We start from the raw sequence: 22,004 nt of genomic DNA, 5'->3' as shown, positions 1-22,004 counted from the left end.
GAATATGTATTAATTCTGAATGTCTTCAGCTAAGTTGCAATTATGGCGATGAACAAAAGGCACTTAAAAGGAGGGAGAGAGCTTTGTGAAAAAGACAGGAGAGGAAAATGGATCGCCAAAAGTGCCAACATGGGGCTGACAAAGTGTTTGAGATTAAGGGAAAGAGTGTGAGTGGAGAGTGAGTCGAGAAAATTGTAGAAACTGTGCATGAAAAATGGCAAATGGGGACCAATGAAAGGCAGACAGGGTGTGAATGATATGAGGAGAGGGACAGAGGGACAGAGGGAGAGGAGACGAGAGGACGGCGTTCCATCACTCCCTCTGACGGAGTGGCTGATTGGTGTTGCCGTGCCAATGCTGAGCTGCTGAAACCGTCATTGATGGATGGCTCGTTTGCCGGGCGATGTTTATATTGTGGTTAATTTGCATATTTGTATGTATTTGCTGCGCGTTTGGCTTCTGCTTTAGCAAGGATCAGTCCCCATCTTAATATGATGGATCTGGCTGCCTGACAGAATGGACAGCTTAGTGACGGGGACATCCAGCTGACACTCTGTCCCCATGACGGATGGGCTCATGCTAACACGCAGGCCGATCAGAGATGAAATCCTGCTGCACCTTGACCTGTGGAGGAAGGGTCAGAGAGGGTGTGCAGTCTCAAGTGTAATCATGCCACCCACACATTTAACAGCGCAAATGCCGAAATGAAAAGAAAAAAAATGTGTAGAAATACACAAGGATGAAGGTCTTTCTTTCCTATTATGCACAATTACACATTCAAACACAGATATCCACACACTTATCCATTTCAGGGCTAAAGGTCTGGCTGTCTGCACCCTCTTGCCACCAAGCCAGATTGAATGTCAGCCAGAATGTCAGACTATGCGGGATGGCAGCTCATCATGTCAGTATTTACAGATACACGCCGCTTCCTACTGAACAAAGCCTTGTTTTGGAACCGCTGCTTTTTCTCAAACGCGGCATTAGAAGTCCCAGGAGAGCTCAAGTGTGCTTCCGCATACCCCCTCCATCGATGGGATGAAGAGAAATTCAGGAGGAGATACTGTGTAGGTAGAGGTGGAGCATAAAGAGGAATGATATAAAGGAAGGATGGTGGTGCAGGGAGGAGAGAAGGGGCCAGGGAAGAGGTTCCCATGGGGAGCGAAGCTGTCAGTCCCTGGGAGACTTCAAACATCCTGCATCCCTGTGATCAGCCTGCTCCCTGGCTCTCAGCTGACAGCTCCCTGACTGTGCCGCTTAGACTCCCTCATACTAACGCATAGACACACACACACACACCCTTGCTTGCTACCATAAGAGCACTCACACTCACTGACTTATCCACTCGTACCACGCCGCATTCAAATTCCATTGACATATGCACACTCATGCTGATTCTCACACTCGAGATGCGCATCTGTGACACATTTGCTCCGACATCCATCCTTACAATAACCTCGAACACTGCCAAGGTTCCCCTGTTGCAAAACTGTCAAGGACACTGCGCAGTTCTCAACTGTTGCTCCTGAACCATTAGCTGAGTGGAGGCTGCTGGTGGTGGTGGTGGTGGTGGTGGTGGTGGTGGTGATGATGATTTTATAATAATGACGATGATGACTTATCCACGCCATTACTCCGTTTCTGCTCAGGGCTCAGGCACCTCGAGGCAGATCCCTCCTGATGATGAATTCATTAGTGCAGAAGATGAAATGAGTTGTCAGGGGCAGGGTTGTGTATGGGAGGTGATTTGTGCTCTCTGCGGCACAGTATTAGATCAGACTCAAGATCAACTGGGTTGGCTCGCTGTAAATCTCCCCGCCTCGCTGGCACCAGACGTCCCTACCCCTCTCGCCACATTGGACTGAGCCTCTGTTCTGCCTCTCCCGGTGCCCGGCATGCACCAACCTGCCCCGAGTTCAACCCCACGCTGCCTGGTGGCTGCTAACAGGTGGCTGCGCATTTGGGTGCTCTCAGAGTCCAGAGGAATGCTCGGGTGATTGTGCATGACAAGTCATGTAGCTTATTTCCATGTGCAAAGCCTCCCGAGGAGAAAAAAAGCAACTCCACCTTTCAACAATTCCGACAGAAAAATAACACAATCCATTATTAATTTTAGGTACGCCAGGACCCTAACCCAGACCCTGGACTAGTGCATGAGTGTTTGCCATACATCCCAACAGCAGCATAGGTCTTGCCTCTCAGGTGCGGTGGTACAGTAGACCTGCTGGAGCACTGCTGCTGGGAATTTACTGGTTCACTTGGCTGTAGCTCCCTTGGAAAACATAGTCCCATCTTTGAACTCCCACAGCTTCACTAGGTGTGCTTACATTTGTACGTGTACGTAGTGTTCATGCATGTGTGCACCTATTTGTGTCTATCTGTAAAGGTGTGTGTGTGTGCATAAGTGTGTTTCCACTTGCACACAAATATTTGTATGCACACGCTGAGCGTTTGAGTGCCTTTTCCTTTCTCCTCTGTACTTTTTGCATCCCAATGTGATGTAAAAAAAAAAAAAAAAAGGTCCAGGGTGACGCAGAGAGCAGAAATGGGAGAAAATAAGAGCTGGACTCCCTGTGATAGAGATTTCAAAGTGTTGTTTGAGCTGTTGGGCAGTTTTATTTTTTTTATTTTATTTTATTTCTCATCCTGCAGGAGAGAGCAGCAGGCGTAGGCTGGTTCTCCCATGTGTGGTCTCTCTTGAGCAAAGCAATGTTATTTTCTGCCACGCAGAGAGGTTGGTTACATGCCAGAGAGAACGAGAGAAAAATAAAGATAGAATAAAGAAGGAGAGAGCTTTGACTCAAAGACTGCTCGGTTTGACACATTTCTGTGAACACTAGTGGGTTTGCATCATTTCAACATAGAGGCAAGCTGACTTTGAAATTAATCTTTGTTGTTTTGTGATATGAAACTTCTTATCCCCAATATACCTCCTCATGCACCTTCCAAGCGTGTGTGTGTGTGTGTGTGTGTGTGTGAATGTGTGGGCAATCTGTGTGTTTGGTGAGCAACCCAAGAGAGAGTGGTTTTAAAGAGTCTTCTCCACAAGGTGCATGCCATCCAGGCTGCACTCTGAGGTCTATTCATTTTTAAAGTTCCCTCACAGAGGGTATTAGAAACAGTAGAAGTGCTCTCTCCGACTCAGTGAGATGAGGCAGTTCAGTGGTTCCTCTGCTCCGTCCCTATAGGGCCCTGACTGGATCGGGCTCTCCGCCCTTTAAAAGCTTTGGAGAAGAAGATGAATGCTCCACTGCCATTTTTATTATAATAATATTTGCTAGTTATCCTTGAGCAACTCACCCAGATCCGATCTGACCCATATTTTGGCAGCGAAAATAGTTGGTGACCTTCTCTGTGTTTCGCCCTCCTTACGAGAGACAGGCTGTTGCCGTGATTAGTCCTCTGCCTCCCAGCACTCCTCTGTCAGACCAGGCTCAGCTCCAGCCTCCTCCGTACACACATTTAGATGCACACACATGGTGTACATGCACATGCACGCAAATGCGGCACAGGCGCCATGCCTCCCTTTCCCGAGGCCCTCACTGGCTCCTCACCTGTCGCCCCGGGTCCCTGTCTCTCGTACTCAACATGTGTGTGTGTGACAGGGCCTGCGAGACCTCGGCCTCACCAGTTTGTTTGTTTGCTGCATTGACGGGCGGAGTGCAGGGATGTGGGTGCAAGAAATTAGCACAAGTCAAATCAGATTAATTAATCCTCAGCTCAAACTGTTAGCCGAGGAGTCGTGTTGAATTAAAAATCAAATTAGCCCTGGCGCCTGCCCGTAAAGCTGTGGTGTGTGCCTGCCAAGCTACAATGACACATACTCACAGAAGGCAGCTGCTCATGGGCTGCACTGATGAATGGACGCATGGACAGACGGACGGATGGAGGAATGATGGAGGGGTGAGAGAGGAAATAGGTGCTCAAGGTCTAGAGGGGTGAGGGGAGGGGAGTGTAGTGACTTTGCCACCCAGTGTGGTACTGTAAGCCTCTCCTGGGGCATGTCGCTGGCTGTGTCCTCCACCGGGTGCAGCTCCACAGACCTCACACCACTAGCGCTCAGCAGGTCTGGCTCTGTTGCTCCAGCTCTCAGCAACACTACACAACACTGGTTTATGTAACAATATTCACCATGAAGACTTAAAGCAGCCAGACTTTGAACAAGCCCCTGTGTCTCAGCTCGCCTTTGGAAAGAGAAATTCATATAACTCGGGTCTTATTTTCATAATTCTGAGTTCTGAGATTGTGAATAAAAGCAAAACCAAATGAATCGTTGCAATCCACCTCTTGAGACATGGCGAGCAAAGGAATGAAGTTGCTGAACTCCTCCTGCTCGATTGGTAAGTAAATGGCTTGAAATGCCAACATTGGCTATGTAGCAACTCCAAAAAAAACCAACGTGAATATAGCCCCTTTAAATAGCATTGCTTCACTGCTTTTGTGTTTCCAACATGTCGGATCATCTTGAAGTTATCGCGTTTCTTGTGGGACCTCACGTATGCATATGCATATGGTGCTTTTGGCGAGTGTGTGAGTGTGCGCCTTTGGGACGGATTATGTGGCTGTGCAGAAGTCATATCTATCATACAGGTTGGAACTCCAACGCCCAACACTTGTTTGATTCAGAACCACATTCATTTCAATTATGACACATTAGTTCAGGAGGGTACATTATGCTCCGCTGGTGTTCCTATATTCCATTCATCAGTTATGCTTGTGTGGTTTGTAGCTCTCGAACGTCGGAAGAAAGCCGTATGCAGCTTCAAGCAACTACGATTATTTTCCTCATTCTTTTAGATTAGATTCATGGGTTTTGATAGACGCAACATGTATGGGGCATATTGTAACCGTGTGTGTGTGTGTGTGTGTGTGTGTGTGTGTGTGTGTGTGTGTGTGTGTGTGTGTGTGTGTGTGTGTGTGTGTGTGTGTGTGTGTGTGTGTGTGTGTGTGTGTGTGTGTGTGTGTGTGTGTGTGTGTGTGTGTGTGTGTGTGTGTGTGTGTGTGTGTGTGTGTGTGTGGCCTTCCCTTCAGCAGTGTATGGATGATGGATGATGGATGCTGTGAGATACAATGAAAGCCTAAATGAAAGAGTAATTGTTCTGTTAATGTATGCATATGGACAGGAATTGGTCTGACTCTTAGATCAAGGGAAAGCTTAACATTCTTTTAGACACGTATTGTTTCTTTCAACATTTTATTGATTGGACCATGAACAGAGTGAGTAATCATCTCATATACACTTCATGTTCACCTACATATAGTGTGCACTGCTCAGCTGACCTCTAGGTGTTCTTTGATGCCAACACTCTTTCATTCGAGTGGCAAAGCTCTCCCCTTCACTTTTCCCACAGAGACTCTTATCCCCTTGCCACTGGCATCTTTCACCGCCCATATTAACACACAGCTTCCTCCTGGCAATGCGGTTTCGGACCCCTGCCATCACCACAACGCTGCCAACCTGTCTCCATGGCAGTGTGATTGGCAGATGCTGAGATGGATGCCCATTTCAGCCAATGGCAGAGCAGAGTCAGGTTGTCATGCGCCGTCAGATCCTGCAGTGGCTGAAGATGTGTGTTGGGAAGAAAGGGTGAATGCGACACAACAAGCGCATGCACGCACGCACGCGCACACACACACACACACACACACACACACACACACACACACACACACACACACACACACACACACACACACACACACGCGCATAGCATGGGCTCATTCAGCAGCACAAAGCGTATTGGGTCCCTGCTCTGGCTGTCAGTACCGTTGTGATGTATCATTTATGTTGCCATTGTGTGGCCTTTTCCTGAAACATGTTGACAGAGGCATTATTATGGCTTTTGACAGATTCTCATACATTCACAGGCTTTTAATAACACATGTTAATGCTCCAATAGCTTTATGACAGATTTTAAGAATTAACACATGAAATATGAACCTTTAATGGGCCTGCTCTCCAAATGATCTGGGGTGGTGTTATCTGAATTTCTAAGCCTGAACATGTGCACAAACACACACACACACACACACACACACACACACACACAACAAGCATGTGCACAACAGGCCTGGAAGACAAAGGATGTGCATCATAAACTTTAATCTTTGCTCTTTAAATGAGGCCTACTTTTCAGTTTTTAATCAAAAAGTGTGACGTGATTGGTGACAAACATACATTCACTTGACAAAAATCAAATCTCCTAACAGCAAATTACACTTTGAGCAAACTACAATGCATTTTTATCATCTTTTGGTGGCTGTTCTTCTATGTGTATGTGCAGACGTACATAGTCATGTGTTTATAGTTCTGTTTGCATGTTCTCTAGCATTAAAATCATAAATGAATTCATTATTAACAACTGCTGCAGTAAAAGGGGGAAACCTGTACCAGTTTACTAGATTTATTCAACATAAACCCAGAATCCTCTTGCCTTTAGGGACTGAAGTGTATTTTCCCACCGCCGCCCTGTCAGCATTACCGTAGCAACAGAGAAAACGAGTCGGAAATATAGCTGGAAAAACGTGTTTAATTGTCCAGAAATTTTTTCAGGAATGGATACAGTTAAATCAAACAGGCAGATCATGCAAACTAATAGTTTCCTGTTGCTGCAGAGCCAGACATTGCTGAAGGACAGTTGCGTAATGACTGCAAATTCCAGTAGCTATTTGGTCCTGACCAGATGTCAAATGGTGTGTATAAACTCTGAATGATTCTGGTAAATGAGCACATCAATTTGAATGGTGCCTCTCGAATACTCCGTTCTGCCACAAAGCCTATCTATCAGCTCTAATGCCAGTTAGACCGGCTCCTGCTGGCCCTACAGTTTGAAGTCACTGCCAGGCTGAGCCACCGATTGCCCATCTGCTCCATCGGGGAGAATTCTCACTCCATCCATTTGACGTGTTTTGAGCTTGGCTGTGGAAAGCTCATTAGCTTTGCAAAGTGAAATATAAAGACAGATAAAAATTACACTGTTTAAACCGAGAGATGTACGCAGACAGATGTGAATTGAAGTGTTTTACATATTTAAAAGCGAAAGACCAGACGGAACGGGGCAAAAAATGCGGAGAATTCTTTGTTACTGGAGACGTTGGACTGAATATGAATAAATAAGATGCGGTGAACTTCCCACTTCCTATTCATGTGGTGCTTTCAAATTCACCGCAATTACCAGCGGAGATTGATGTTGAGGTGACCGTCCTACAACCAACATATGACCCTTAAAATCCAGACACACCCATTTCCTGTGTATCTGAGTGACTTTGTGTGTGGACATGCCCAAGATTGTATGTATGTGTTTGTGGGTGTGAGTATATATACACGTATATCATTACGTGCGTGCGTGCGTGCGTGCGTGCGTATGTGTGTTAATATTTATGAAACATGCTCTGCCCAGTCATACCGTGGGAGTTAGCAGGTCAATTTCCCTCGCCATTAATCACTGGCGACAGCTCATAAGTGCCAGATCTGCATGTCAAAGAATGTGTGTGTGCGTGCGTGTGTGTGTGTGTGTGCGCCCGTGCGTGCATACATGCATGTATTTGCATGTGTGCATTTGACAATGGATGTGTGGTTACAGCCCTCCAAGATCCCCCTGTGGCTGCCTATTGAATTAGAAGTGCCCTCTCCTGATATTTATCTAACATGCAGCATGAAAGCATGACCTGTGGCGTTTGTGCTGCAGCTACAACTTTGGTCACTGTCAGCTCACTAGGTGAGTTCTGCACGCTGGAGTGTGCAACAACGAGTCCATATGTGCAGAACAAACAGTCACGTATGATTAATCGTAAAATGTGCTCATTGGAAACTAAAAGTGTTCAATGTCTGTTTCATTTTCTAGACAGAGCCTAAATTCCAAAATGTATATCAATCGCTCCGTAGTCGTTGCTTTTCGTTAATACAATTGCATCAGGAGGATTTGGGGGATTGAGAATGAGAGAGGAGGAGACAAAAACTTTAACAGAGAAAACAAGCACATGAAGCAAAGTTTACATCTGTTAGTTACCGAGACGTAAAAAAAAAAAAAAATTAGAGGTCAACTGAGCAAAATTAATGTTTATTGATTTATTCATTGCTTTTTCACTTCATGTGACCTGTGCATACAAAGACTCAGTGAGGGCTTTGTTATGTGTTTTTAAATTCACGATGACGACAGAGCCTGTCCTTTTGTTCCTCTGCTCATCTCCCTGGACAGAACCAGGAATGTCAGAGCTTCTTCTTTTCTCACTCTCCAGGTTCATTTCCGCTTGTTGCTTTACTGGAACATTTGGGATTTGGATCTCATTGAATAATAGTGATTTTTTTCTCCCCCCCTTCTCTCACTCTCTCTCCTCAAAAAAGACATGAAAGGGACTAGTTTTGTTATTTGCATTTTTACGCCTAAGTGTATTTTTCAAGTGGGAATAGAAATTCCGTGAGTGGTGTTGAGTCCCAGCGCTGCTGTGTCCTCGAGTGCATCAGTCTGCCTTTTCATCTTTCAGCCCAGCCAAACTGCTCTCTGCTCAGCCACACCGCCAGCTCCACCCTCCACTCTCTGCATTGCTTCATCTCTCTGTCTGCTGCCTTTTCCCTTTATTTTCTAAATCAGAATTTTATTTTTGATTCTAATATTAAATTCAGTGTTTGTTTCAACTTTATCCAAATATGTGTGTATTTTCCTATTTGAGTAAGAGTCACAGTAGCATGTGGAACATTAGTTGTATTACAGCTTAAAATGAAAAACCAACACTAAAGTTGTTAATGGGGCTGTTCCCTCCTTTTTCTTTTTCTCGCGATTGGCGACAGCACTGTAGACATAAAAACCCATGTGAATGAGTGATTCATTGTTTCTGTCCTTCTGTCCACTTGCCACGGCCCTTTACTTTCTCCTTCTGCTTTCTCCTCCGCTGAGTCTGCTGCTCATCTCCATCACCGCGCTTCTCTCTTCCTCTTTGTCTTTGGAGCTCTGCAGATCGCGTTTTCTTTGAGACCTAAAGCTTGCATTATGCACATCTGCAGGGATTCTCAAATTGCACCATGGCAGTGTGATGGGAAAGATTCAAATTCCTCTTCACCTGCCACAAAATTGGACAATTAGTCCCAAAATGGTTGCCTTGACTGCCTCTGTTGTGGCAGTAAATTTGTGGCATGTAACAGCATGGAAATTGTTCTGAAAATGAAAGTTGTTTGTGTCAGAGGGGGTTGGGGGGGAAAGTGAAAAGATGTATGGGTATGTCAGTGCGAGCTGCCCTGAGTGCTTCATGAGACCGGCACAGAAACTACTTCTGCTGTTCTGTATGTTGCCAGTAAAGATGGGGTGCTTAGGGGATCCTGCTCAGGCTAACAACACAGCAATAACCCCCGACAGTAATGTGTGTTTATGTGTGTTTGCTCACATGAGTGTGTATTTGTTTGCTTAGGAGTAAATCGTGGCCGTTACGCGGCGAGGTTTTAGCCGCGGTGATTGGAGAACAGCAGGACTATTAGTGGGTGATTACATATCAGGCTGTTATTACACACCAGCCGCGCCTTTGCAATGTATAGGGGCTGCTTCGCTTGACACCTCGTAAATCTGACACGTTGGGACCACATGCACTTGCATATAATGTCACAATATGTTGTTGTGTCATGTGAAAGCCTTGTAAATCAGGCAGCGTTGATGATTATTCATGTTGAACTGCAAGTTAAAGAGTTTGATATTTCTCTACATGATGAGGGAAAACTACAACTCCTGTGTTGAAGAAAGCCCACAGGGTAAAATAAATGCATGGTGTTCAATCTGAAAACATCCGACAGCAATGATAACTAGGTTTGTTTGTACCATGGCGCGCACGCACACACACGCACACACACGCACACACACGCACACACGCACGCACACACAGCTGGCCTAGTCAAACCGACATTATGTGTATTTATGGATGCAATCTGTGAAGTCAAATTTATTACTGCCAGAAATGGGCGGAATTATTTCTCTTTAAATAATTAGTTTTTCACCCCACACACACACGATCTTTGCATATTGATTTGCACATTGAGCCAGGGGATATTAAAGCTCCTATGCTATTAATCATTGCTGATTATGTTTTCAGTGAAGTGAGTTATGACTTGAGTAGAGGAGCGGAGAGAAGAAAGGAGAGGGACTGTGTTTTCAGGTTATGAAGAGCAGGGGCCGGCTGCAGCTCCGAGCACATCTCCGTACGCAGACTTGACATCACATACATTTTTAAACTGGCTAAACGTGTTTGCTCCATGTGCACTGGACCAAGCTATGTCGACTTTGTGTTTTACAATCGTGACAAATGCCCAAATGACCTGTCTGGGAGACACAAAAATCTCTGTACAAATGCATACTCACAGTTGCTGAACAGTTTGGATGCCTCTTCGCAGACATTACAAAACTGTTAAGTTAAAGTAAATCATAAAACTGCTCTGTACGTCTGCACAGTGATTGATGAGTCTGGCGGCATCCTGCCCTCGCCCTCTGTGATGTGAAGGAAAGATTATGTGACATGATGTCATTCCATCGGTGCAATCATAGCCGGGCACAGACCCTCATTAATATGAGCGCCATTATGTAGTGTCAGCTCACAGCGGGGGAGGAGAGAAGGAGTGTGGGTCCAGAAAAGAAATACATGATGAAAGGAGAGAAGTAAAGAGGGAAGAAAAGAAAAAAGGACAGAAGGTGAATGAGATGCAAGTGTGTGGCAGGAAGCAATGAAAGAATAAACAGAAAACTGTAGGACGCCAGTGGATGGAAACGATAATAGTACAATGGCATGAGATCAAACGAGTGAGGAAAAGAACAAAAAGTAAAAGGGAAGAAAGGAGGATGGGGTTAGGTGGATATTTATGTGTTTCCATTATGAACAGTGAAACGATGAACCGCAGGCCCATTAGAAAAGGTGGTGTCGAGTACGGCTCATGAAAACTACTGTACCCAAAACATGGAAGTCGACTGATATTTAGAATGTGAATGTAAATGCGCTGTTCTTCTTTATTTTTTTTGTACCTTATATGATAACGAATTTATCGTATCTAGTGACATTTACTGGCCAGTCACCCTGTGCATTAGTTTCAGTTTCGGTTACTTTTTCACACATTACATATTGCTCTCAGTGCAATCTGTATTTGCAAATATTATTGCATTGTTTTAATTGTACACAAGTTGATACTTTTGACTATCGCACAGCATAGCCTTTATTTGTATGCTTAAATTTACTTGCTTGAAATAGTTTTGGTAATCTATCACAGTTTTGTGAATGTAAATCATGCAGCAGTTAGTGGGAATTTGGTCAGAGCTTGCTTCCAAGAACAATTCTTTTAATGCGAGAGGCCATAAATTAACTTTTAATCCTTTACACCACATCTACATTTCAGTGATTGTTTATCTTAGGGTGTTGTTTTCTGACAGCGGAACTGATGCAGGATGTGTTGTTTGGGAGGTCCACGAGTGCACATTTAATTTTGTAATAAAATAAATGGAAACCAGCTGCTACCCGTAAAGTGGTGCAAACATTTCTAAATCCTAAAAAAACAAAAATGGTAGACTTTAATAAAGTACTTGATGATAGCAGTGTAAAACTTTCTCCAACTGTCCATTTTTTTGGCGTCTCACTTTATTCCCATCTCTTCTCCAGGTGTGATGCCAGAGCGTCAGTTCAGTGGAACCCAGTTTGTTTGCAGTGTCGTCGCTTCCCACGTCAGCCACCAGCCCTCCACCAGCTTCAGCTTCGTCTGGATCGCCCCACCACCTGGCACCGGCTGCGTCAACTTCCTGTAAGTCAAGTGTTCGTCTATGTGAAGGAAAAAGAAACACACACAGAATGAGACCTTTACAGCTGCCACACGTCCAACCCTGACATGGAAGTCGTTAAACTGTAACAATAATATCCGATAATGTGGCCGCATATTGACCCAGTTAGACCGAGACAGTGCGAGGATGGTTATTTCTTTGTCGAGCCGCAGAAAGGATGTTAAAAGGCCATCCTGTCAGAGAAAGCATGCATGCTGACTGGAGAGAGGGTAAACCAGGGACAGAGTCTTTATATCCTAATTACATGACATGACCTGTGCACTGGCAGGTGTGAATGTGTGTTTACCCCGCTGAGAATTAACATGGCAAACAGTCACACACACACACACACACACACACACACACACTCACACACACACACACACACAAGGTGGTCCTATTATGCTACATGAAGTTGAGCAGCTTTTTCACTCTCTCTAGTGCATTATGGGCTTTGTTGTGATTTTCAGCCCACTGCAACACACTCGAGGGGCAGTCAAGGCTCATTTATGCGGCCTTTACGTAAAAAAGAGATACGTCCATTTCAAACAATGTAACCGTCACTGCCCATTTACTTCCATGCGTCCTTGTTGAGCAAAAAAATCCACTAGAGGACAGCGCGGAGTCGAGAGTTTCTGACAAAAACGAACGAATAGCGACTGTGGGCCGACGCTCTGATGATGTGCAGCTCAAGGAAGAGGCAAAAGCGGCCACGATGTAAACGGTTGCAGTGTTTTGTAGTGTCTTACCAACTCGCAAAGTCTCTCCTCAAAAAGTAAGTAATTGTTCGAATTTCGTCCTCCTGTCCTGTGGCAGTCTCTCCTGAGCTATTGGCTACACTGCCTCCCACGATATCTGGTGATAGTGTCGGTGTCGTCCTATCCGTGACGTGCACAAATATGGATGAAACTAACGCAAAGTTCTGACAGGAGGGTCTGTCCGTTTGCGTACAAGTATCTAACGTTGAGCCTCCACTTGTTCCTCAGGGACAATCCCTGAAACGTGCACGTTGTTTGTACATTATAAAACAGCCTTGGTCCGTCCATTTTTTCATTTCATTCACCCTTCATCTGGTTTATCTTGCTCTTCATCATTTTCTCCGTCTCTGTCTGTTCGGAACATCCTCTAACTCTCTTTCCCTCTAGTTCTACTGGCTGGTGATTTACAGTGCGACGCTGATGATCAGTCAAAATGCAATTAGCAGCTGTTGCTGGAGAAGCGTAGCGGGAGAAAGGGAGTACTCTAATAACTCTGCCCGATGCAAAGTCACAGCTGCACAGCACCGAATTAAAAAGATCATTGAGACATTCCCCCTCACAAATATTACAAGATTTATAAATTTGACTCAGGTTATTCTCAGACATTAATATCCAGAATAGCTCAATGTATTTTCAAAATTAAATCCATAGATAAAAAACCTTATTATCATCATGTGATTTTAATTGCTGGATAGTCAAATCCATTTGCAAACTAATCCCTTATTTTATTTCTTTTTGTTTTTTTATCACTAGTCACCCTCTTTCAAAACATGACAGACTTTGCAAATTGCAGAGTTTCATAAATCAGAGTTTCATAAAAACCACAACTGAATTAAAAATGTTGGCAGTATTTGCAAAAATCCCATTTGCAAAAACTCGACAGACTCTCAGACTGAGACTTGTATGGACAGAGTGTCAGAAAAGGATTCAGCCGGGGAATTTGCTGAAGTGGAGCTGCCATTTAGACAACGTCCACGGAGCCAAACCGATTCACTGGCTTTTTTGTCCGCCAGCAAACACATTTACTGCGGAGCGCGTGGGGCACTGTGTTTTTCCTCAGCGTTCGTGTGTCAATGCATGTGCAGTGTGTGTGTGCGTGCGCGTGTGAGTGTTAAGCACGGAGCAGCGGTTTGCCAATTCTGATGACAGTGGGGTAGGCAGGAGGCCATGACTATGTGACAATAGGGCCCCTGCGGCTGACCTTATCAAAGTCAGCCAGTCACACTCCAGCTGGCCGGAGACACACTCACACACACACACAAACACACACACACACGCACACACACACACTGCACCCTGTTATAGTTCACAGCTCCCATCTCCACCAGTACATTGCCCTGCTTGGGTTTAGTTGTGGAGTTCAACAGGCGAGGCCCTCAAGGTCCAAAACCAGGACCACCTTTGGTGCTACATCAAATGTCCCAGGACTGAATTGTCAGTGTTGTACCTCTTGAGGGTGAGATGTGACCTGAAAACTGCCATTGTCGGTCAAATTTTGCTTCTTTGTGTTTTTTAAAACTTTTTTTTAATATATGAATGAACTCTTCCCAAGAATGCAGTTTTCTACCAATTGCTGCAACCAGTTTAAAAGTTGGTAACAATTGTAACTTTGGTAATAAAAATATTGATGAAAAGACATTCATCTCGACATTACAAAAATGTAAATAATGCCATGTCCTGCCCTTGCCCTGCACTGATGGATACAAGGACCATTTTCCACGAGCGGTGTCCATGAGTGTTTAAATTAAAACCGCAGACATCCAATGTCCTTCACAGGGCTGGAGCTGGTCCGCCACTGCATTAATATCGGGCCTATAAGCAGTTTTATGGCCGATATTGTGGGAGTGTTCCTGGTAACAGATCACCAGCAGGAGAATGATAGATATGACTGAGTGCAGCGACTTGGAGATCCAGAAGAACTCATTTTCTGGGTGGCTGTAAATTGCCGGCTAAAGAGAACGACAGGCCTTGGAGGAGAAGAGGAGAGAAAAGGAAAGGAGGCAGAGGAGGTGGAGAAGTGGGGAGCACACATTGCATACACACACACACACACACACAAATCTACAGTAAATTTGCCAGCAGCATTTTAGATAATTGAGGATAATTCAGTCCTTCATCAAGCAAATAACGCAAAAACACAAACCAACTCAGGCTTTAATAGCACATAAAACACAGTTGTGTCCCAATTTCTATTTTGGTGCACAGACATGACCGTCCATTTGTGTGCACTGGATCCTCTGCCGCACTTAGCAGAGGTGAGAATGGTTAATAGCTTCCTGTGGTGAATGCAAAGATCCGTCATCGTCTCTCTTCTTTTCTTTGCCTTTATTCTGCTTCACTTCCACTGCACACACACAAACAAACAAGCACACAACACACTGACTGCTTTGAGGCTGTGTGTACAGTATGTGTTCGCGCATGTGTTTTGTTTTTTTCATGTAACTACAGTTACCCTCAGAGAAACATATTCAAACATCATTAGTACTGTTGCTTATATAGGTGTGGGTGTATCTGGGTGCTGTATGCACCCAAGCAGCCTTGCATTGATATATGTGCGTGTGTGCGCTTGAGTTCGTGGTGTGTTTTTGAGCTGTACTGTCTCCATCTGGGACACAGACAGCTGTGATGTTGGAGATTGCTTAAATTACTGCATGGGAGGCCGCCCCCTCCCAAAGTGTTCCCCTGAGGAGATGGGTGTCTTCCGATCTAACGGCACACTGGTTCTTTTACGTTATGGCATACATTCTGCGTCTGCGTGTGCATTTTGTGGAGTCCCAGACTGATTGAAATCACTTGTTGGAGCAGTTAGGTGAAGAAATAGAGATTGAATGAGGACGGCAGGTGGCCACTCAAATACTTTGTTGTCTTGTTTTGATGTAATTAAAAAGGAATGGTTCCTGTGCTGTAATTATGCCTTGTGTTGCTGTGTAGTTGATAATGCCATCTGTTCGGAGGAGGCAGGTCCGTATGAGACACACACTACTATAATTTAGACGTGCAATAATGAATTGTTGCGTAATCAACATCTAAATTAATCACCAACTATTTTGATTATCAATTAATTGGTTTTATACTATACTGGTTTCTTTGCTGCTCTTCAGCAGTAAACTGAATATCATCATTTTGTGGTTTGGGAACCATGATCAACATTTTTTTTACATTTTATGGACCAAATAACTAAAGGATTAATCAAGATAGTAATCTACAGATTCATCGATAATAAAATAATAATCGGTTGTCTTACTTTATTGCACAGTACACATGTGGCTGACGAAAGTCCACTGCTGCATATGGAAGCAGTGGGGTTTAGCTGCTTTTGTAGAAAGGGCAAAGCTCAGAGCCAATGTGAAAGCAATAGCTGCAGATGGTAGATTAATTAAAACCTGGATTCAACATTCAGCATTTTATTTCGACAAGGCAGAAAGATTAGCAGCTTGTTGAATTAATCAGAACTCAAAGGTCAGAGTTCAGACATCAGGCTGACAGATGACCTATCTCACCCAGCTCCCAATATCCCCTGGTATTAGTCTCCTGCATTGATTTCCTATTATTCTAGTCAATCTTTGAGTCTGTTTCAACGTTAAAATCCCTGGTTAATGAGCTGCTCTCCTCATTAATGATGTGTGACTGGCTGGTGGCTGTGTGACTGCTGGTTCACTGCGGAACATGAATGATCGGTTCAAGGTAATCCCACTTTTGACATTGTAGATTGAGAAATATGGGCGAGGAAGGTGAACGATGACAGATAAACATAAATCTGATCCACTTTTTTTCCTTTTTCTTTTTTTTTCAGTCTGACCAGAGCTGCAAATCTGACACAGTCCACCCAATATAATTTCAATTTTCATATATCACACGTTGACATGGAAAAAGTACTCCTACATATCTCATACCTCTACGTGTATAACCTTCTTAAACTTTTAAAATGTGTGACTTTTTTTCAGAATTGAACAGTAAATCATCTCCAATTGGAGGCAAAGCCCTTTCCACATCGCCACCCGGGGTCCTGTTGCTGTTTACCCTAAAGGTCTCTGCATCCACAATAGACTCTTATTTCCCAAAGGACAGTCCATGACCCCTGTAATTTTATACATACACCCGTGTACACAGAGACACACATGCACACACACAGATACATGCACAGTACACATCGGTCAATACTCTGGTCAATACTGCCACATCACATGTGCGCGGCACCAAAATCACCGTCTCATCCGGAGGTTTGCCGTCCCACCTGCTGAGACGGTGACCTCCCCGTCAACGCTCGACGAAACGCAGTGTGTGTGTGTGTGTGGAGATTGAAAAAGAAATAGCACTTCATTTTAAATGCAGCAAAATGACCAGAGCTCATGGGACAGGGGGGTTCTGCTCCAGATGTATTTTGTGCGAAATGATTGCTTGACATTTTGCGCTGTCTGTTCCTGCAAATGTGCTCTGCTGTGACTGACAAGATAAATAACAGACATGACTTATTGCACCGATTCATCCCGCCGCTGTTTACTCTGGGTAAATACAGTAGATTATTCTCCTTCTCTCCTCCTTGTCCTAATCCGACCCTTGCTGATACAGTGAGGAAGGGAGAGAAATGGTCTTTTAAAAGGCTGATTTTTTTTCCCAGATATTCATTTTTTTGAAGCAGCATTTTTTCAAGGCTGAAAGAAATCTCGTCTAACGTGGACATTAACTAATCTGAGCCTGAAAATAACCAACTTTGTAGGTTTTATTTTGCTCTCCCGCATATATTTACTCCTAAATACTGTTGTTTTCCTAATCCCCCTAATTATTACTAACTAACAGCAGTCAAGGTCAGTTGCTCTTCTCCTGGCTGTATACTGAACTGTAACTGTGCTTCTCCTGGCTGTATCCGGAGCCGTAACTCCCTTTGACCCAGTGCTAACAAGCCGGTAATTTGCCAAACAACTCCCAAATCCCTCCTCTGTTGAGCTTCATTAAATTTGCATGTTCTCCGAGAGCCTTTTTTCAATTAATTAATTTAGGGGCAGGGGGGAAGGGGAGGGAGTAATGTGATTTCACAAAGCCAGTCACACCTTCTCAGGCCCTGATGGGTTTGAAAATATCAAGGCTGGATTGAAATCAAGAAAAACCTGCTCTACATTTCATCCGAGCTCCTGCTCCGTGATCTTCTGAAGAGAACAGCCTCTGTCGTCGTCCTGCCTTTTCTTCTCCGCCTTTCCGCGTCTCCTAATACTTGTCGTCGCTGATTGCTGATGCCATAACCACAGCTGGTCCTCAACGTGGAAGATAAATCAACCAATTAGGGTGTATTATTTTAAAGGCTTGGTCCAAATGCACCGAATCAGTGCGGGCGACCGGAACTGCAACCCACCGAAAACTCCTCATATTAATCATGATTACCAACAGGCCCGGTGAGCCGGGAGAGAAAATGAGCTTTTAATTGGGATTTGAGGAGAATGGGATGGGAGTGGCGTCTAACGGGGGAAGAAGAGCGAGGCGATGCGTGCGTCCTCTGCCCTCAGATTTAGTAGTGTGTGTTGGGGATAGAACGTCTTTTGTTTCTGGCGTTGTGTAAAAACTCTTACGACAGATCGTCCCAGTGGTCAGTTTTCAGTTCATAGCCATAACTAGTGTGTGTGTGTGTGTGTGTGTGTGTGTGTGTGTGTGTGTGTGTGTGTGTGTGTGTGTGTGTGTGTGTGTGTGTGTGTGTGTGTGTGTGTGTGTGTGTGTGTGTGTGTGTGTGTGTGTGTGTGTGTGTGTGTGTGTGTGTGTGTGTGTGTGTGTGTGTGTGTGGTTAGCAGGGAGCTGTCAAGCAGGTTCCTGTGGGATACTTATGGCCGACAGCAACATGTAATCTAACATGGAAGACATGCTTGGTAATTACCCACTCCAGGCCCTTTTGGGAGCTCTTTGAGTGACAGCCTGTCCATCTGCATGTACGTTAGGTTGTATATATGCGTGTGTAGGAGCCTTTTCTCACATGCCTTGCAGTTTGACAGCAGATTGTGGACTTTGAAGACGACGCCATCTAACCCCTGTCTCTATTTCCTCTGACCAAATCCCAAAGCCCCCCTTCTCTCCCCTCCCCCTCCATTTATCCATAGCTCTCTCTCTCATTCTCCCACCTCCCTCAATTCCTCTCTCTTCCCCGTCTCCCAGATTTGCTACTCCTGACTAATGACTAGGTAGAGGATGACACAAGATGAATGGTTGCTCTTTGAATCAGAGGAGGGGGGACAAACACCAACCATTTAGGGCCTTAATTGCTTTTTCCCCCCCAAAGAATGTCAAATTAACATTTAGTTGTTCAGTAAATGTTTAGTGTGTATCAGTGTGTGTGTGTGTGTGTGTGTGTGTGTGTGTGTGTGTGTGTGTGCGGCTCCAAGGGACGAGACGGTAATGAGAGACACATGTCGAGGAGCCACTGGAGTGTGTCAGCAGGACAGACGCTGGCGTCTCGCTGCGACGATCACACACTCTCCAGCTCAGACTAAATGCCCTCTCCTGGCTACTGATTTAATGACACACAGGTTGTTAAGTCACACATAGTCAGACCACTAACCCATACACACACACACTCAAGGGAATAGCACTCTTTTCCCACTGAATATATCGCTTGTCATTTGTTTTGAAAAAAAACCTAAATAATTAGAAACCAGTGATTAAAAACCTCAACCGAGGTAATGCTCCTTACAAATTTGTACATCAGTGAAAAATATTGTCCAAAAATACGTAATGATTTACCTTTGACAGGGATCCTTCTGCTGCATAACATTTAATATTTTGTTCATGTAAAAAGCTATTTCATCCAACTCTGCTTCCTGGGTCGTATTTGAGTGTCCCACTGGTACATGAAACAACACAATCTTTGTGAATACAACATGCTCCCACTATTGTTATCTTTGTTGGTCTTTTTTTCTCCTACCTGACCTACTGAGTTGCTGTCTCAGTGTGTGTGTGTGTGTGTGCGTGCGTGCGTGCGTGCGTGCGTGCCAACGACTGCAAGACTCCCAGTCACAAGACAGCAGGTCGTGTAGTGTGAACTTGGCCTAATATGCCTGTGAGGTCAAATTTGCTGCCTGATAGAGACGCCTGCCCCCCGTCACTTACCAGAACCTGTCGAGTGAACTTGAGCTGAGACTGTGTTTGGTAAATATTTAAGGGCCTTGTTCCTACATCCCCACCCGCTGTTCTTTACGCACCATCTTTTATTCATAAATACCAAACTCAAATTAGTTTTCAGCCAATTCTGAAATATGAGTGTAATTATGTATGTTTTCTCCCCAGCTCTGCACACGCACTGGGGCTCTTTACTAATTGATGAGGGCCCTTCTCATTATTCATGAGCTGAGATGAGCGTGTAAATGCCTCGGCACCCATAAAAGGCCTGAGTCTGCATGGTGGGCCCGAGTAGGGTAGAGTTTGAGAGGTGCGAGGAGAAATCCACATGGGATGGCAACAAAGGAAAGAGGAAGGATGAAGCAGTAGAGGGAGGTGGGGCTCACTGACCCAGGTACCGATCATATTCCATACGTCTCATAAACCTGTCCTCTCCTCTTAGTCCATGTTCTTGACCCGGGTGTGCCACAACACATTCCCACTGTAGTTGTCATATAGGGCATTTGAAATTACGATGAGGTTACCCAGAGCTCTATTGGTTTTGCTTAGATAATAGAAATGTAGTGTAATGTCCGTGATCCTGGGAATAGCCCGAACACTGAGACAACAGTGTAAGGATCTCAAGTGTGTCCTCACATGGCAGAGACCAAGTCAAAGACCTCCATTTTCCACACGTGCTCCGTGAAGGGGCTTTCTCACTGTGTGTGGGTGGGACACACTGTTCTGTGTCAGTGTGTGTGTGTTTTAGTGTGAGGTTGCTCAGATTTACAAGCCACAGATGATGTTCATAATTAATACCAAAGCCAAATTACAACATTAAAAATGTTGTCTGAGTGCCAGACCGACACGACAAGACTCCAACTGCTCCGCTCTCTTCAATGGACAGTAATACTGGCGGTCCGCGAGGAAACACTGCGTGGCTGTGATATTTATCCTCTTTATGTTTTTGACTTCACTCCCAAGACAACTGTTTCCCCTCTGTGTGTTATGGGGAAAATTGGGAACGTTCAAGTGGTGCAATACAGCTTTTACTAGCCAACTAAAAGTAGAGTGCCGTCTCCACGAAGACAGTTTTGCTGCTGGCACTAACTGGACCGAGCTACAAAGGGCTCTAAAACTTTACGATTTTTTTTCTTCCAATAACTCATTTCAAGGGCTGCTTGGAGATTCTTCCAAACCCAGTAATCTTTTCTTCTCCTCCCTCAATCTCTCTCCTCTGTCCGAGTTGTGGGCTTTTATTTTTTTCTCTTTTCATTCTATTACTATTGTCCTCTGTTTTTACATTATATTTTCATTAGTTTTGTTGTTATTATTACCAATATTAGAAGCAACATCACATTACATTCAGTTAACATTACATAACATTCAGCAGCAGTAGTAGCTGATTTTTTTGTTATTTTTATTATTGAAAGAAATTACATTTCTCTACTCAAGCATCTTTCTCAGTATGCGTATATTCACACTATTGCTATGATATTGCAAATGAGAGTGGATCTCTTTCTCTGTGGCCACAGTACAGTTGCGCATGTCCCCGTATGTGTAAAAGATCCCACTGCACTGTGAGCCATTTCACCCTCTTAGATTTTTTAAAGATCTCTAGATTTTCAAATGAATAATGCATTTCTTGGCCACCGGATGGAATTCCTATTACATTCCATACATACTCAGTAGCACGCAACACACAGTTTGATCTACGCTGGTATGCATGAGCGGAGTACGATGGTGCAGGGGACTGAAGATATAGGAAGATAATGGATAACCAACACTTTTTTTTATACTGTACTGTCTGAGCACGATGATGTTGTTATGTCATTAAATCAACAATGTGAATGAAGAAATGTCTCTTGTCAACATGTGGATGATAAAAGGACAATTATCCTCCAAGCCAGAGGAAATGAAGTCATTTGGAGAAGATGTCCAACTTTGTAAATAGGAATGATCCTGTCTGACATGGTCTCAGAGAAACCAGAGTATGAATTTACGGTTTTGACAGGATCTGGGTGTATTTCCTGCTGTTTTTTATTGACATCAGCATCACATCATAATGAACTTCAGAAAACATCCCTTTTATGTGGGAAGCTTGAGCACATTTTAGTGGGAAATGATACCATCTGTGCCGGATTAATCTTCATATATTAAGGACAGACCCGTTGACTTTGGTGGCAGTGCTGGTAATGCTGTTAATGCACCGTCTCTCCTTGGCTTCCTTATCCTGATATCTCTTTCTCTTTCTTTCTCTCTCTCTCTCTCTCTCAGCGCCACAGCAACACACCGAGGACAGATCATTTTCAAGGATGCTCTGGCCCAGCAGCTCTGTGAGCAGGGAGGTGAGTAGCAGGGATGACAAACACACACCTCTCTTCCCTCTGCTATG

General features: G+C 44.3%; 1 protein-coding gene across 5 annotated transcripts in view; it reads left to right on the top strand.

The window, feature by feature from the left end:
- Positions 1–22,004, top strand: part of reln (reelin) — an 87,866-nt gene that overhangs the window by 23,966 nt on the left and 41,896 nt on the right. For all 5 annotated transcript variants that reach the window (XM_035642294.2, XM_035642293.2, XM_035642292.2 and 2 more), the window contains exons 3-4: positions 11,623–11,761; positions 21,887–21,957. In XM_035642294.2, the coding sequence (XP_035498187.2) occupies positions 11,623–11,761; positions 21,887–21,957 (210 nt within the window). The remainder of the gene's footprint in view (positions 1–11,622; positions 11,762–21,886; positions 21,958–22,004) is intronic.

This window comes from Scophthalmus maximus, chromosome 7 (assembly GCF_022379125.1).
Source record: "Scophthalmus maximus strain ysfricsl-2021 chromosome 7, ASM2237912v1, whole genome shotgun sequence".
Classification (NCBI taxonomy): Eukaryota; Metazoa; Chordata; class Actinopteri; order Pleuronectiformes; family Scophthalmidae; genus Scophthalmus; species Scophthalmus maximus.
This window is presented reverse-complemented; position numbering and strand designations above follow the sequence as displayed.